Genomic DNA, 18,810 nt, shown 5'->3' on the forward strand with positions numbered 1-18,810 from the left:
GTCTTCTGAGAGTACATTGACGAGTTCGTAGTGGTCTACTTGGATGACATTATGATATATAGAAAAACATTGGAGGAACATCTGGGTCACCTACGGGAGGTCCTAGCCCGACTGAGGGAGCACGAACTATATATGAAGTTGTCCAAGTGCGCATTCACCCAAAAGAAGATTGATTTCCTAAGATATATCATCAGGCTGTCATAGATTGGCCGCCGTCTAAGGATATCCACATTTTGAGGGTGTTCCTTGGCCTATGCAACTTTTATGGGCGATTTGTGAAGAATTACTCTCTTATTGCATTGCCATTGGCATAACTCCTAAATAAAGCCACGCCTTGGGATTGGGGTCCCAAGCGAGCGGAGGCCTTCAACGCATTGAAAGCGGCTATGTATAGTAGCCTTGTCTTGGCCCTTCTTGATTTGGCCAAGCCATTCGAAGTACAAACGAATGCCTCTAACTATGCTCTGGGTGGAGTCTTGCTACAAGAGGTGCATCCAGTTGCATATGAGGGCAGAAAGTTGAAGGATGCAAAATGACGCTATGCCACCCAAGAAAGAATTATTGGTTGCCATCAATTGCTTACTCCTTTGGAGGCACTATCTGTTGGGAACCCTGTTTGTGGTCAAGACAGACAACATAGTTGTTAGCCATTTCATGACCCAGCCAAAGCTGAATGGTCGGCGAGCCATATGGTAGGAACTTCAAGAAGAATTTCACTTCAACCTAGAGTTCCAAAGTGGGAAGACTAACCAGGTTGTTGATGCGCTCAGTTGGAGGGCTGACTCAGCATTAGTATGCTTACTCGTCACCCTAAGGGGGAGCGAAATAAGAGACCGGATACAGATCTACTCCCAAAGGACCTTGCTACACATTATTTGGTCGATTTGGTAGGACATGGCAAGACTCGCCAATTCTACATGGAAGATGGGTTCTTGATGGTGAAAGGGAACCGACTTTATGTTCCTAAAGGAGGAAATCTGCAAAGGACTCTTCTAATGGAATACCACGATACTTTATGGGCTGGTCATCCAGGTGAAGAACGCACCATGGCGTTGTTGCGCTGTGCTTATTATTGGCCTCAAATGGCTGATGATGTTGCTTAGTATGTGAAGACTTGCCTAGTATGCTAGAAAGACAAGTCATACCGCTTGACACAAGCGAAACTTTTGGAGCCATTGCTTATTCCAAAGAGACCTTAGGAAAGTGTTTCACTGGATTTCATCACCAGATTGCCCAAGGTCGGAGATCTTACAACTATCTTGGTTGTGATGGATCAGTTTTCCAAGTATGCTACATTTGTGGAAGCAAAATTTGGAGATAGTGCGGAGCTATCTTGTAAAAGCCCAAAAGTGGATGAAGAAGCATACTGATCAAAATCGTCGCTTTGTTAAATACCAAGTAGGAGACAAAGTGATGGTAAAAATCCCAAAGAGATGTGTGCTTGTAGGGGTCCATAATCCTCGTCTATTGCAAAAATACATTGAATCCTTATCTATTGAGAAGTGCACTAGGAAAGTCGCATATCGGGTGGATACCCCAGCCTGGTGGAAGATTTATCCGGTCTTCCATGTCAGCATTCTGAAACCTTTTTGGGAAGATGTGAAGGATCATTTACGAAGCCAACTCACAATACCCATTATTCGAGGCCCTAATTCAATCGGGAAAAGGCGGGTAGAAACTATTCTCGATGATTAAGTGGTTCATGCTTCAAGGAAAGATCACCAAGAATTCTTGGTGAAATGGTAGGGTTGTGATGCAGAGGAGAATACTTGGGAGAGGGGACAAACCTCAAAGCCTACAAGAGCCTGATCGATGATTATGTTGCAAGTAAGGAGTCGAGGACGTCGGCAACTCAAGTTAGGGAGAATGTCACGGGCGGCTTTCTAGCCATGCCCCATGACTCCTTGGACGCTCTCCATTGCGTCTTGCAAGCCTCTCAACGCCTAGCGCTATGGTCGGCCCTGTGGTCTTGGCCGCGCCAAGTGACAAGCGCATTTGTGCCTATGCCGCCCTACCGATAGCCCTCGCCAGCGCCCAACCACAGACATATGCAAATAGTGTTGCGCGCGCAGACTCTGATGCTAAAGACAAGGTTGCTGCCAATAGACCTGCTTCTACTTTGTAGGAACCTAAGTCCTTTTCATTGTAAATATGGAGTAGTTATATTCCATGTATTTCCATTATGCCTCTCTAGAATAGTTAGGTCAAGTCCTGTAACATTGGTTTATTTTTTTTAAGCACTATTGAGGGGATCAAGCAATCAAACTTTCTAGCAAGCAAACAATTCTCTGTACTGGTGTCTCTCCCCTTCGACACCGTGTTGCTTTTTTGTAATAGCTTTCATTAATGCAATCAAGCTTTCTTTCATTCTCAATTCTCTTTTTTGTTCTCTCAATTGCTTTTGACATTGGTTTTCCCGTAAGACACTGACAATCTCGTCTGCATTGGCGGATCTATATACACCCATTAACTTTGATTATATTTAGTAATTTGCACGGGCAATTGCAAAACTATTTAGATAAATATTGAGTGAGCACCCACAACTAAAAAAAATTCCTCTTTTTTTGGAATTTTAATGGGCGCTACTCATGACTTTAAATTTTGAATTCGTCACTGCTCGTTTAGTATATGAAGAGGACCTCAGTTAGCAGATAGTAATTACATGGACATCGATTGCTTAGCCTTGTATATCTAAAGAAGATGATGCGTAACCGTAAACATGAAAAAGTCAAAACGTTACAACATACTATTCAAACATATTTTATTGACCCGCTCTTGGGGACAATAATAATAATAATGCTATAAGAAAAGAAGATTATTTTACTACTATCAATCACGGAATTTCCGTCTTTAAACTGACACATCACGAGGTGCACCCATGAGAAGTTATTGTGTATTGGTCAAAACACCCTGGTCAAACTTTTAACCCAATTTACAAATATGCCATCTGCAACAACTACCGCCGCGACCGCCACGGCCCCGGCAACCTACACCACCATCCCAATTTCCGGCGGTGACGTCGTTAACCGATCTATTCACAATCTCTTTACATTTCTTTCTCGTAGTCGACCGTGGCCGGAATTCCTCGCCGGAGCAAGCGCTGTCGATCTTCCGGCATCCTTCTCCGATGCTGCAATTCGCATTCGCCGGAATTTCAAGTACTTCTCCGTCAACTATGCCATTGTCATCTCTGCTTGCTCAGCCGCTTCACTTATTGGCTCACCTTTTTCGTTGATTTTCGCCGGTTTGGTTTTTGCAATGTGGTTGATTCTTCTGTTCTTCCGGGAGGATCCCATGGTTGTTCTAGGGCACCAAATTAGCGATCTAGCTGTGATTTCGGGTCTCGTAATTGTTTCTGCAATTGCTGCTTGGTTCACAGGAATTTTAAATACTTTGCTCATTGGTGTAGCGGTAGGATTTTTGGTGACAGTGATCCATGGCTTATTGAGGAATCCAGAAGGGCTGTTTGTGGATGAGGACGACGCCGTTTCGACTGGCTTGATTTCAAATGCTGAAAGAAGAACTTGATTTTTCCCTCGCAAATTTCACTGACTCACCAACATTAATTGATTTACATTTTTTTGTGTTTTTGTTGATTTCAAAGTTGATTTTTGACTTGAGAGTTGTGTTCATAAGAAATTGTTTGGTTCTTCTGTGTGTGTCTTTGAGATAGGGGTAAGGTCTGGGTTTGTTGTTGTTGAATTTGCAGAGTTTTTCTTTATAAGGTTTACAGGAAAATCTGTTGCCACTGGTTTTGTGTTTTATTTTGAAGATTGTCTCAATGAGCAACATTGTCCATTTTTATCTGTTCCGGTCGCCTTTTTTTTCCTCCTAAGATGAACTTTTGTTGATTGAGAAAATAATACAATATCCTATTTTTAATGGCTGATTTGCCTTTTTTCTTCCAGGATTGTGAATATAACTAAAATGACAATCTTTTTAATTGCTTAATGAGACAGAACTGATGCGTAGTAAGTGAGTGATCAAATGCCATGAGACATGGGTTCATCCAACTAGAAAAACACTAGACATGTCTATTCTGTCCATCTGGCAAGAAGGATACTGCAAATGTTGTAGGTTGATTGTGTGGCATTGCTTAAATTTTCTAGACAAAATCAGTAAATTGCTGAAACGAAATAAGTCTTGAACTGATGTGGTGAAAAATACTTGATAATGGATGATTTCTATGTTACATAAACTAACAGAGTGAATTGCACGGTCACGATAAACAAAACTGAGCCACCAAAAAGTGTGGCTTTCTGGAGAGTTTGGGATCATATTTTGCTTCTCATCCTTACTAATTTAGCTAATGTTTGTTGAGCAGCCAAAGTTTGAGCATGGTTATGACCCAGCATTACGGTTCGGATGCTAATGCAAGTTCTGCAGAGATCCTCTCCGCTATCAAAATGACCTCCTCTTAGTAACAGCTTTGCTCTAGCTTCCAGCAGGGTAGCTTTCAATAATGTCACCTCTTGCCAAACATACTCGTCCACTCTTTGGTTGGATTGCAGCTTCTTTTTCCAGCACAGAGATCCGTGGCACCAGTCTTGTATTTGAGAAACAAATGACTTCTCTGCTTCTTCAAGCACATTTGTGCAGACCTTCAAGAGTTCTAAGGCCGAGTTGCACCTTGAGAATGTTGTGAAGGCACTAATTGCCAATGGAAGAGCTGTCTTTCTAATGAAGAGAACCATGTCTATGGCCTTGAGCTGAATGACTGGTGGTTCGGATTTGAAACCAAATACAAGGAAAGCACATGACCAGAGATGGTCAGAATCTACTAGCGGGTTTCCAATTTTCCTTGCACCTTGAACATTGGCTTTGGCAGCAACTAATCCATCTTTCCTTTTAGCGAAGATCTGAGTGATGGGATGGAATTGGATCCAGCATCCAGGCTGCCTGTTGGCTTTTCGTGCCAAACCCAGTTTAACTAGAAGTAGTGCTGCTTCCTCTTCACTTTTCCATGTCTGGCTTGTCAGGCAATGCCCCGAGTAGAAGCATAGAGCAACTTTCATGCACTTAGTCCACATCTTGAATCTGTTTCTATTTACAAGAATTTTCTTTGCAGCTGCTGCCAGTAAATTCACCGAGATGGGTGCTGGAGCAAACCATGCTCCTACCTGAAGCATTCTTGAGGCAAGGGAGTCCCTGCTATCGTTGCTTTGCTGCAAGAGGGCTGTACAGAAAACCAGTGTTTTCATTAGAAATGGATTTGTTCTGCAGAACTGTTGATGTGGAACGGACAGATTAGAGCAAGTTGTGGCTTCTTCAACTGGAACCTGATTCACAGCTTCGAATAGAGCAGACGGCAAAATTGCAAGCTCTGATAGCAAGGAACCAACCGCCCAAAGACCAAAACTCGACCTCCCAAGTTTCTCATCAAATTTTTGGAGGAATTCCACCTCTCCTGCTGGATACTCCTTTTTACGTCTTCCCCTTATCAATATCATGGCATCGGATGTGGACAATGGCTGAAGCTGCAAGGGATCAACGTTCATTACCTGGTTGAGCTGTGTTGTGATAATGACATGGGTACCACCAGTGTTACTTGGTATTAAATCATGAAGATCCTTCCCTTCCCACCACTCCTTCTCAGTCTCTAAATTATCTATAATTAGTAAATATGGCATGTCACGGAATATCTCCCGTTTAACTCTCTTGAATGCTTCTAATTCTTGCTCATCGAAACTCCTTATCCTCCCTCTTTCCTTCTCTGCATCTGCACTCACATCCAGGCCCAAATTTAGAGATAAGTTCAATATGTTCTGTCGAAAGTAGCGAGCTTCACCCCCTACCCACAAGACCATCTTGTATCTCTGTGAATACCTGTAAGCAAATTCCAAAGCAAGGTCAGTCTTTCCAACACCAGGGGCGCCATTTATGCACACAACACTGGCCCCCAAATTCTTGTCCTTCCCGCTTCTTGATTTTCTGTACTTGAGTCTCTTCAGCGAATTTCTTCCAATAATTGGTTCCACCCAAGCTTCTTTATTGGTTTCCTTGTTCTTTCCTATTTCTAGATTTATATATTTGCCTCTGCTAGCATCAGCTTCACTTTCATCATCAGCTAGACCTTCAGATTGTCCTGGTGTTCCTCCTTTGACACTTGGGACCACACTTTCTTGCTCAAAGGAATCCCCACAGCCGAAGAGAGTAGTCTCTATCTCCATAATTTCTCTCTCTCTTCCCACAAAACTTTTATTCCTCGGAAAGGGCAACTCTTCAAACCCTTCTGCTGTTTTTTCTGCAACACTTTTCCTACCAAGTTTGGCCCTTAATATCCCAGCTGCTTTAGACGCACAGGACCTCCAATTACTCTCATTTGTCTCCAATTTAAACTCATGACACTTTAGTATTGCATCCAGTACCTCTTTACATTTCTTGGCATCAGCATTTCGGTTAAATAGACTTGCAATTTCATTGGCATCCGTATTAAAGAACAAAGGAATCAAGTTCTTCTTTTGCGCAAAGAATCTTATTTCCTCCAAGCTCAGATGGTTGAAGAAGCTACAACTGGTGACAACTACGACGCCAAAGGTTACTGAGCATATAACTCGGTCAGCAATCTCATGGCTCTGATTATCTGCATACTTTGCTCTATCAGCAATAAAACAAGCAATACCCTGAAGCTCGAGTTCCGACTTGAGCCACTTGCAGAAGCGCGCTACATTTAGGTTCTGACCGTGGAATCCTATATACACATCACAGCTCCTAAGTTTGGCATTGGATGCAGGTGAAATGGAGCCCTTGGCAAAAGAAATTCGAGGGACAGGAAAAGAAAAGGATATCCTGGGATCGGTCTCTGGTCCTGAAACAGGGACACAGGTGACAATTTTGAGCTTTGTGTCGGTAGGGTCATCAGAAAAATCATATCTTTCTGGAGGTGGAGTGTAGGAGGTGCTGGGAACATCATCGGACTGTGAACCGCAGTATGACACTGGCGGGGATGGGTGGGCAACTGAGGTAGGAGCAATAGGAGTTTCTTGTTTTGGATTAGCAACTAAAATGGTGGGAGCAATGAGGTTTTCTTGAGCACTTGGATTTGTAACTAAAGTGGCCCTTGGAGAAATGTAAGGTGATTGCAATGCTGAAACAAATGCAGAAGATGGAGGAGAGATGAGTGAAGGAGAGTTATATGGTGATGATGTGGCTGAATCTGCTACCAATTTCTGCTGACCTGAAGGAACAACAGTGGAGAAAATGTCCTTACCCAGCTTCTTACCGCCCGAATTTGCAATCTTGATGGTAAGGGACTGGGTATCAACAGTTGGGATCTCTTTAGGAGATTGCTCTTCATTCATTCTCAAAGTGATGAATGAGGAGTCTCCAAAAGCTTAGAAGTTGAACACTCTGAAAAAGCTTTGAGGAACCAAGGAGGTAACAAAATGCTATATTTCAGTAGTTTTCAATTCAGTAGAACCATACTTGCCGGATTGGAATCAGGCGAAAAAAGACTGATCTTGTTTCTGGATACTTGGTATGGAGTGTAATCAGTTGCAAATAATTTGTGGTTGGGATGGGAACACTCTCCTTGAAGAAGCAGATGAATGTAACAGTAAGACTTCTGAAAGCAGAAAGAAATCTACATGTGAAAGTCATATCTTCATCTTCTAACTGTGGGCCTCCCTAAGTCAGAACTTAGAACCTGACTCTCGCTTTCACTGTGGAGGAACTTGAATAGCTAAAAGGGTGTACGTCTTACATTGGAAACAAGAAAGCCTTTACCTAATTTGATCCATGTAGAAAACCATCATGAGACTAAATCTCTCAGGGTGCAAGAGAAACTGGTTTGTTTACTTTACCTTGATTTAGTTCGTTAAAGCTAAGAAAGGAAACATAATTTGCTTTGAGTCTGCTACCCTAGGGATACAATCTCCATATTTCTCTCTCCCATGAACTAGCTTTACAGATGGGGAATCTAGTGATATGGGTTGGATCTGTGAGGTTTTGAACATAAAATATTACCAAAATTGCTTCAAAAGAAGGTGCAGAGTGTATGTGGTGTAATATTCTATGTGCTTAGTTTAATCCCTTTATCTTGGGCTTAGCCATTCTTTTTGTTTTATGTGTCGTAAGATTGCATATTTGAAATTAGTAAAAGCAAATTTTATGCATTAGTATACTTTATAATTTTCTCTCTGTCACAGAATCCAATGTTTGGTCAGAATGAATACAGAGAAAAAAAAGGCATTGGGAGAGGAACCAAAGACACTGTCTGTGTGACCTTGGTGGAAATGAAGGAGAAATGCCTCTCTGAATGAATAAAACCAAATATTGATGTATGCAATGCAGGTTTGCTCTCTCTTCTGACGCAGTTTTCACTATTTGCTCTGGGAATTGGACCAAGACCAGTCCAACTCTAAGCACTAAAAACCATTAATAATTTGAAAGCTCCACCTCTTCCCCTGGGGTCATACTCACTCCACCCTACCCATATATAATTTCTCCAAGTGAAATGCACGAATTTATTTCAAATACAGTCCACAATTTGGAAGCACTGGCATATAAATAAAGAAAAATATAAGTGAAACTAATAGCGGTAAAGTTAGCCAAACAAAACGAAGAAAGGAGGGATTAGTCATAGGCCCTTGCTATCAGTTAGCCTTCAAAAAGGAAATTTATTGTTAGGTTAGATCAAGGATTCCAACTTTTGTGCAATAAAAGCTCCCCCCTTTTATTATGATGCTACTACCTCATGATGGTGCCCAATTCAGAAATTAAACCTACAAAAAGAAACGTAAAAACTATTCTCGTTCACTTTTACTTGGCATGTTTTGATTTTTTATGTCCCTAAGAAATAATAAATAAAATACATAATTTATCATGATATTCATATTAATTGATGCATATTTTATTGGACTTAAGAAAAATAATTTAAAATGAGTAATAAATATTATGGGTATAACAGGAAAAAAAATTCTCTTCTCTTGATATGCGTAAAGTTTTTTACTGGATCATTGTTGTTGTTTGATATGCGTAAAGTGATAAGCAGAAATAAAAAGTTATTTTTAGTATACTCGTCATGTAAGATTGGACAGAGGGAATATTATTTTGACTTAAACAGTGACCCCTCTATAGCCTGTTTGGCTATGCTTCTAAAATCAGCTTATTTTGAAAAGTATTTTTTCTCATAAGTACTTTTCAAAAAATTACTTTTGGCGAGAAACAGTTTGTGTTTGGCTAATTAATTTAAAAAATACTTTTGAGCAGTAATTAGTGTTTGACCAAGCTTTTAAAAACTGCTTCTAAGTGTATTTTTCTCAAAAGTGCTTCTTAGAAAAATGCTTTTGGAGAGAAGCTACCTTTTTCTGCTTCTCAAAAATTGTTTATGCTTCTCCTCAAAAGTAATTTTTTTTCTTCTATAAGTTTGGCCAAACACCTCAATTTTTTATCAAAAAAACTTTTAGCCAAAAAGTAATTTTGACCTAAAAAAAACTTACCAATCAGGCTACTAGTCTGTCGGCGGCTGTGACCATGCTAAGAAGTTGGAAGCCTTTTAGTTTTGAATTACTGTTGTTTGCCACATTTACTACTTTTTCTTGGCTTAGTTTCATTTTGACTTTTGAGTTACCAAATTATTAAGCATTTATTACGTTATTATGACAAATATAATCAAGAGCAGTCATTTTAGCGTTTCTTATTCTTACAACCTGCCTGCTGCATGTGCATTCAACACTTCTTAATTGGTGTTGGAATTTAATATACTCTCTCCCTCTGTTCCAATTTATGTGAACCTATTTCTTTTTTGGTCCGTTCCAAAAAGAATAAATCCTTTTTAAATTTGGTAACAATTTAGCTTAAAATTACAACTTTACCCTTAATGAAAAGCTTTTATAATCACACAAATACTCTGGGCCCCATTTGGACTTGTTTAGGACCACAAATTCCAAATGTCTTCATTTTTTTCTTAAACTTCATACTCAATCAAACAGGTTCACATAAATTGAAACGGAGGGAGTACTCGCGACCTGATATTTCTTTTTTATTGTAATGGAATCATTAAGAAATCCTCCTCTCCAATGGCCAAAATTTCGTAATGTGTTACTCCACATGTCAAGACGTTGAGGTTGCAACTAAGTGGTTCAATTCATTTTAAATTGGTCTTTTACTCTCTTATTTGAATTGAAAGAAAGTAAAAAAATCTTTCTTTTGTTCTTCTTTATTTTTTTCTTTATTCCGTCGAGAAATTTTGGTTATGACTAATGCTCCATTAGCTAGATAAAAGTAATATATATATATATTATTTAGTCGTAAAAATAAAGTGCACCTTGAGTTAAACTCGACGAATTGCGTTTTGAATCTCTTTAAAGAATCAACAAAAAAGGGTCATATATGTCAGTGAACTATGTGAATTAGGACAGATATGCCCGTCGTTAATAGTTTGGCACATATATGCCCAATCCGTCCAATACTTGCTCATTTATGCCCTTAGTTTAACGGAATCACTATTTTGTCTTTCTTAAATAATTAATAATCGAACACAACCAAAATTCGTTGACCCGATATGTTAGGACCCGACCCACCCTTATTTCAAAGATATTTTTGATATATTATTTTTCTTTGATTGAGAAATTGTGTAATGATCATATTTATTTATTCGAGTAATTTGATAATCTGTTTTTTTTGTTATACATCATTTCGGGAAGTAATCCTACTAAAAGTAGTAACTGATTTTTATTTATTATTTTAATAATATAATATTTGAATTAACAGTGATGCTTGTTATGAAATAATATTTGTTATGAAATAATTAATTAATAAAAATGGAAAAGAAACACCATTGTTTTAACAATTTATTACTTATTTCATAACAAATTTGTAATGCAGAAAAATAATCCAATAAATTAATAATCAATCATATAATGATCACTTATCTAAACCAAAAAAAATGGATCCATCAGGTTAAGTTATAGTAAACATGGAGTTATTTATATTTGTATTGGTGAAAAATAATAATATATTGTGAGAAAAATAAAAATAGATGGTAAAATGATCGAATAAAGCACAAACTAATTTGAATATTATATTATTTAAATAATAAATAAATACCAATTACTACTTTTAGTAAGATTACTTCCCGAAATGATGTATAACAAAAAAAATCGATTATCAAATTACTCAAATAAATAAAAATAATTATCACACAATTTCTCAATCAAACAAAAATAATATATCAAAAAATATCTTGGAAATAAGGATGGGTCGGGTCCGAACGGATCGGGTCAGCAGATTTGGGTTGGGTCTGATCATTCATTAATTAAGAAAGACAAAATAGTGCATCTATTAAAGTAAGGGCATGAATGAGTAAGTATTTGACTGATTGGGCATATCTGTGCAAACTATTAACGACGGACATATCTGTCCTAATTCGCATAGTTCACTGTAAAAATTACACGGGGCGCCCTATTTGGTCACCCCCATTTAACCTTTACCCTTTTTTTTAAAACTCATAACTTTACCCACTTTTTAAATAACTTCAGCCTTCTTTCTCCTCTTCCTTCTTCTTCTTCTCCTTCTCCTTCTTCTCCTTCTCCATCTCCTTTTCCTCCTTCTCCTTCTCCTCCTTCTCTTCCTTCTTCTTCTTCTCCTTATGATCCTTTTCCTTCTCCTTCTTCTTCTCATCCTTCTCCTCCTTCTTCTTCTTCTTCTCCTTCTCATTCTCCTTCTCCTTTTTCTCCTTCTCCTTCTTCTCCTTCTCCTCCTCCTCCTCCTCCTCCTCCTGCTCCTCCTTCTCCTCCTCCTTCTTCTTCTGCTCATCCTTCTTCTTCTGCTTCTCCTTCTTCTTCTTCTCCTTCTCCTTCTCCTTCTCCTTCTCCTTCTCCTTCTTCTCATCCTTCTTCTTTTTCTTCTTCTTCTTCTTCTTCTTCTTCTTCTTCTTCTTCTTCTTCTTCTTCTTCTTCTTCTTCTTCTCCTCCTCCTTTTGCTTCTCCTTCTGCTTCTCCTCCTCCTACTCCTCCTCCTCCTTCGCATTCTCCTTCTCCTTCTTCTTCTTCTTCTTCTTCTTTTCCTTCTTCTTCTTCTCCTTCTTCTTCTTCTTCTTCTTCTTCTTCTTCTTCTTCTTCTCCTCATCGTCCAATTCATAATCTTATAGAGAATCGAAGGAATCACCTAGACTTATTCTTTTTACTTTCTCATGTACATAATAATGATGTGAATGCTTGAATTAGTTAAAAAATGAATTAAGTTGACAAAGTTGAACATATACCATGCTATAAATATCACCATTGCTATTGTCAGTTTCCTCACCAAGAAATCCAAAAGGAAAACAAGCTAGATATGGCTAAATACACAACCTTCGTTGCCCTTCTCTTCTGTCTTCTCCTTGTCGCTGCTACTGGTGAGTCAAATTAAGTAGCTTATTTTTTTTAATCAAATTAAAGGATTGGGATGTTCAGGATTGTCCCAAGATACAAAACAAAAACTTCCTTCGATAAAAGCTTCAGCTCTAGAGCTGAAGTTCGCCAGTTACAAAAAAAAAAACTTCAGCTCTAGCCAATTATAAAAACAAAAACTTCAGCTCTAGAGCTTCGCCAGTTACAAAACAAAAATTTCAGCTCTAGAGCTGAACTTCGGGCCCGGTTACTAGAATGCTGAAGTTTTGCGTGATTGTCTTTGCTATTTCAGCCCGTATGCTGAAGTTATGCGAAAAAGCAAGTACGATTGCAATTTTTTTGTAAAGCGGGCACAAGTTAAAACGTGACACAAAAAGCGAATATAGATGCAAATGGCCCTAGTTCACTGGCATATATGGCCTTTTTCTGAATAATCAATCAGGCGTAGAGTTTGAATATCATCAAAGAACTTTCCCATTTCCTTCTTCCCCTTTTCCCATTTTCAAAACCTAAACCCTCTCCAAAAAAAACTAAAAAATGTAAAAGTAGAAAAGATCTCTAAGTACGTGTCACGCTTAAATACCATATTAGTATAACAATTGAAATTTTATTTATGTCTCACATACCTTGTCATATTTATGTGAGGTTTTCTTATTGCTTGACAAATGGACCCATGGGTCCCACTTGCTATCTTAATAGATAAAATTAAAAAGGCAACTTAAAAGTTCATATTTTTCCTATTTAAGATGCTTAAATTAAGGACCAAAATAAGTAATAATAATAATAATAATAATAATAATAATAATAATAATAATAATAATAATAATAATAATAATAATAATAATAATGTATGGGTCCAAATTTGACCGACCACGACGACCTACAACGAGTACGACAAACGATCGGGTATCTTCGAATCGACGTCCCGAGGGAGACGACCTTAGGGCCAAAGAAGAAACTGTACGACCCCTGCAGTAGAGTAAGCCCATTAGGGGACGTTAAGAATATTCCATTGAATATCCCTTGTATTTTGTTTCTGACAAAAGAGAAGAGTTTCTCTCTAGTATATAAGGGAGACAAAAAACCTTCTAATGGGGCATAGATACTCTGGGAAACGTACCATTCTTGAATGAAAAGAAATCTACAACCATCTTCTCTTTATCTATTATTATTCATTCTAGAGATTATTACCATTCTTGAATGAAAAGAAACTTAACAACTATCTTCTCTTTATCTATTATTATTATTCATTCTAGAGATTATTATCTTCAGGTAGGATTTACCCCTTCATCTTCGATTGATTTGTTCAAAAGGGTTTCAACATTTTTTGAGTCAAACAAATAATAATATTATGTTTCAACATTTTTTGAGATAAACAAATAATAATAATAATAATAATAATAATAATAATAATAATAATAATAATAATAATAATAATAATAATAATAATAATAATATAAGAAACTGCATTAAGAAGCTTAACGTTTACAATTTCCTCTTGGAACGTGACTAGTTTAAAGTCTATTTGACTGAGAAATTTTATTTACACATAAATAATAGTAATAAATATATAAGATTAACTATCATCACTCTCTAAAACAATGTGCATACTTAAAAAATACGTAGTAAATTAAATACAACTCTAAAATATTAATGTCTTACCTCATTGTTCAAAGTTCAAATCGTATTTCTTTTGAATAAAAAGTTTATTTTGCTTTTCTTTTTCTTCAATACAAGTGAATTAAATTAAAGTGTCAGTCGGAAAAAAAAACGGCTGTAAATGTGAAGTTCCTCATGACAAATATTTTATTACCATTATTTGTAATATTATTATTTTGGTCCTTAATTTAAGGATCTTAACTAGGAAAAGTATAAAGTTTTAACCTTTTTTGTTTTATCTATTAAGTAAGTAAGCGGGACCCGTGAGTCCATTTGTCAAGCAATATGAGAGCCTCACATAAATATGACAAAATAAAAAATTTCGAACATCTACCATTCCATTAATTTATCCAAAACGAGGGCATAAAAAATTATGAGTGTCCTGCTAAGGGAAAAATGGAATCTCCATTTTGTTGGAATGTAATTGGACGGCAAGGCATGAAGTGTCTCTCCACTACCAGACATATAATTCTAGATTGATTGGAACAAAATGATTTTGATTGAAATAGTTGAATAGTTCCATAATGACGTGCCTCTTTTCTGCAACTAAATTCATTGAATCAAAAGACATTTTTAAATGTCTGATGGATGCTGTTGTCATTATCTTTCTTTGCTGGTTATGGATTGTCTACTTTGAATGTTACCAGTTTATCCACAAATCTGTTCATCCATATATTTTGTTCGACGATGTTGAAGCTATATATATATATAATGTTATAGAAAAACGTTGTGCACTTGGTAAAGCCACCAAAAAAAGAAAAGGAACGCATTTATATATATCTCACTTGATTCTTTTCATTTGAAGAAAGTAATTTAGTAACTTACGATAACTTTGTATTCTGTGATAATGTATAGTCATGTCACAGCGCACTTGTTCATAATACGTCACGTTAAAACTATATAACAACTATTATCACATAAAATTTCAACTAAAAATTTAGACTCGTTCTATTAAATATAAACTACTAACAATTAACTTTAACCCTCTTTTTTCACTAAACTAAATGATGCCCCAAATGTTAAAGAGAGAATATATTAGCACTATGTTATCACTTAACACCAAACAGATTCTCATGACGGTAGACAATTAATGATTCTTCGTTTATAATTAACTTGAGGCTCTAAAAACGAACTACTTGTTTTGACGAATAAATTAAACATTTCTTTGATCAGTTTTATATTCAAGATCATATGGGTTCAAATAACAATCAATTTTAGAGTAGATGCTAATACAATCCGTTAGAATAGCAAACAATCAACCATGCAAGTTACAAAATAAGTTTTACCGATCCATCAAAACTCGTGAACAGTTTAAATAGATAAATAGAATGAAGATAGTATCAAATTTTGCTAATTCGTCAGAACCTAAGAACAATTGAAAAACACATACTACAAGTTTTTTCAATACGTCACAAAATAGGTAGAACGAAGATAGTATCAAATGCCAATGAGTCAGAACTTTTGAACAACTACAACAAATGTACGTAAGTTTGTTAATCCGTCAAAACTCGTGAGCAATTTAATAATATAGGTTTGTTGCGGAATATCGTGGGTTAACTAGCACACAATCACACACAAAGCAAATAGAGAAGAAAAATCAATACAAGGATTTAATAAGGTTCGGCTAAGCCTAATCCTCGGGGCAAAAGAGAGAATGTTTTTCCACTATAAATAAGAAGAAAAACACAATACAATCTATAGAATCCCCAACTACAACCCCTATATATAAATCCCAAAATGTCCCAAACATATATGGGAAAGGTTTCCCAATTTGACAAAGACTATAGGTTTTCCTTTCCCAAATGTATTAGGACAATGGGTTTTCCTAAACCTATAGGGACTATGAGTTTCCTATAAATACAAGGAAATAATTCAAGCCACAAATAACAAATCTTCCCCTTGGCTTGAATTCTCTTCATCAACAGGAACAACGTCTCTCTACCTTGCCCTCAGCCCTCGCAAGGGCTCTATTGAGTACTGCACACACCAATCAAGTCTAGGCAATGCCTAAACTTGTTGGACGGGACTGTCTTGGTCATCATATCAGCTGGATTATCATGCGTAGACACTTTCTCCACTTTAACAATCCCCTTTGATATAATGTCTCGAATAAAGTGATGTCTGACTTCAATATGCTTCATCCGCTCATGAAACATCTGATTCTTAGTAAGATGAATGGCACATTGACTATCACAGAAAACTTGTGTCTTCTTCTGAGCTAGTCCAAGATTACTTACCAAGCCTTGTAGTCAAATAGCCTCTTTAACTGCTTCCGTAATTGCCATATACTCAGCTTATGTGGTAGACAAAGCAACGACAGATTGCAAAGTCGCCTTCCAACTGATGACACTACCAGAAAGAGTAAAAATATAGCCTGTCAGAGATCTTCTCTTATCCAAGTCCCCTGCATAATCTGAATCGACATAGCTAACTAAGGATTCACTCAACTTGTCTTTGTAAAAAGTCAAGCCTACATCTGCAGTACCCTTCAAGTATCTCAAGATCCACTTCACCGCCTGCCAATGTTCTTTACCAGGACATGTTATGTATCTACTCACAACACTAACATCATGTGAAATGTCAGGGCGAGTGCAAACCATAGCATACATTATGCTACCTATAGCACTAGAATATGGAACACTAGATATCTGTTCCATCTCCTTGTCTGTTTTTAGTGACATGTTTGCAGACAACTTGAAATGGGAAGCAAAAGGAATGGACACAGATTTAGCACCTATCATATTAAATCTCTTGAGGACCTTCTCAATATAGGACCGTTGGGACAACATCAGCTTTCCAACCATTCTATCTCGAGTAATCTCCATCCCCAATATCTTCTTTGCAGCACCTAAATCCTTCATCTTAAACTCCTCACCTAGTTGCTTTTTCAATCAGGTAATATGTGACATGCTTTTAGCAGCAATAAGCATGTCATCCACATATAACAACAAATATACACTAGAACCGTCTTCAAGCTTTTTGTAATACACACAACTATCGTATGCACTTCGAGAAAATACATTTTGAATCATGAATGTATCAAATCTTTTATACCACTGCCTAGGCGATTGTTTCAGACCATATAAAGATTTCTTAAGCAAGCAAACATGATTTTTCTTATCCTGAGTAATGAATCCCTCGGGTTGACTTATATAAATCTGCTCATCTAACTTACCATGCAGGAATGCAGTTTTCACATCTAACTCACCATGCAAGAATGCAGTTTTCACATCTAACTGCTCTAGTTCTAAGTCATGAAGAGCCACCAAAGCTAGTAAGACCCTGATAGAGCTATGCTTTACCACTAGAGAGAACACTTCATTGTAATCTATCCCCTCCCTCTGTGAAAAACCTTTAGCTACTAATCTTGCCTTGTACCTTGATGCTTCAACCCCTGGATTGCCCTCTTTTCTTTTGTAAATCCATTTGCAGCCTAGTACCTTCTGTCCCTTTGGCAATGGAACAAGCTTCCATGTCTGATTCTTATGAAGAGACTCAATCTCTTCACTCATAGCACCAACCCACTAATCTGCTTCTGGACTAGAAATAGCTTCTTTATAGCTATTGGGCTCAAGCACATCAATGTTCTCTGCAACAAACAAAGCGAACTCCACAAAATTAGCATATCCAAGAAAATTACCATCAGCTACGAACCTTTGTGGTGGATTGATCACTCTCTTCTCTCTGCCTGTTGTAATGCTATAGGGTTGTTGCGCAGGTGCATCAACATTATCGTCTTGATCAATATTTTGCACCTCCTCCACTTCCTCTACTTTAGAACTACTGGGCTGAGCTAGTGGAGATTTAATTTCTAGCTCTATGCGATCACTGACACCACGATCTGTTTCTGCTATTGCCTTCTCCCTCTAACTGTCCAGTGAGGCAGATTGTCTTTTTATCTGTGCACCACAACTTATAACCTTTCACTCCAGTTGCATACCCTATAAATATGTACTTCTTTGCCCTCGGCTCAAGTTTTCCATCCCTCACATGAGCATAAGCAGGACAACCAAATATCCTTAAATTTGAATAATCAGCAGGCGAACCGGACCATACCTCAAAAGGAGTTTTGAACTCAATAGGTGTGGATGGAGATCTATTGACTAAATAACAAGTTGTATTGATTGTTTCAGCCCAAAAATCTTTGCTAACACATGAGTGTGAAAGCATGCTTCGTGCCCTATCACAAAGTGTTCTATTCATACGTTCTGCAACACCATTTTGTTGTGGTGTTCCGATACAAGTGTGGTGTCTTACTATGCCCTCCCTGCTGCAGAAATTATCGAACTCAGAATTGCAAAATTCCAACCCATTGTCAGTTCGAAGACGCTTAACTTTTCTTTCCGTCTGCCTCTCAACCATCGTCTTCCATTTAACAAATGTCGAAAATGCCTATATTTTGTTTTCAGAAAATACACCCACACCATCCTTGAGTAATCATCAATCAAAGTCATAAAATACTTGGCACCACTCTTGGAGGGAACTCTATTTGGACCCCACAAGTCAGAATGTATATAATCTAACTTGTCTCTGGTCTTGTGCTCGGCCTTCTTGATAAACTTTACCCTTGTCTGTTTATCAAACACACAATGCTCACAAAAATTCAAAACTTGATTTTTGTACCCATTCAGCAAATTCTGCTTACTCAACAAAGACAATCCATTATCACTCATATGGCCAAGTTTCAAGTGCCACAACTGAGACTCATTTAGATCACTTTTTCCAGAAGCTACAACAGCTTCCCCTTTAACTACACTAGCCTGAAGATGATACAATTTATAATGTAGTTTACCCTTCATGAGTACCATGGAGCCTTTAC

The 18,810-nt window shown here is 37.5% G+C and overlaps 2 protein-coding genes across 2 annotated transcripts; one reads left to right on the top strand and one right to left on the bottom strand.

Moving 5' to 3' along the window:
- The first annotated feature begins 2,746 nt into the window (after positions 1-2,746).
- On the top strand, positions 2,747-3,882 carry LOC107796592 (PRA1 family protein G2-like). Its single transcript, XM_016619386.2, has one exon. It carries the CDS (start codon positions 2,941-2,943, stop codon positions 3,526-3,528), a length of 588 nt encoding a protein of 195 aa, XP_016474872.1. The 5' UTR covers positions 2,747-2,940; the 3' UTR covers positions 3,529-3,882.
- Positions 3,883-4,149: 267 nt separating this feature from the next.
- Positions 4,150-8,672, bottom strand: LOC107796593 (uncharacterized). The gene has a single exon (XM_016619387.2). The coding sequence runs from the start codon at positions 7,299-7,301 to the stop codon at positions 4,275-4,277; it is 3,027 nt and encodes a 1,008-aa protein (XP_016474873.2). The 5' UTR covers positions 7,302-8,672; the 3' UTR covers positions 4,150-4,274.
- Positions 8,673-18,810: the final 10,138 nt, after the last annotated feature.

The sequence above is a fragment of the Nicotiana tabacum genome, chromosome 10 (genome assembly GCF_000715075.1).
Source record: "Nicotiana tabacum cultivar K326 chromosome 10, ASM71507v2, whole genome shotgun sequence".
NCBI lineage: Eukaryota > Viridiplantae > Streptophyta > Magnoliopsida > Solanales > Solanaceae > Nicotiana > Nicotiana tabacum.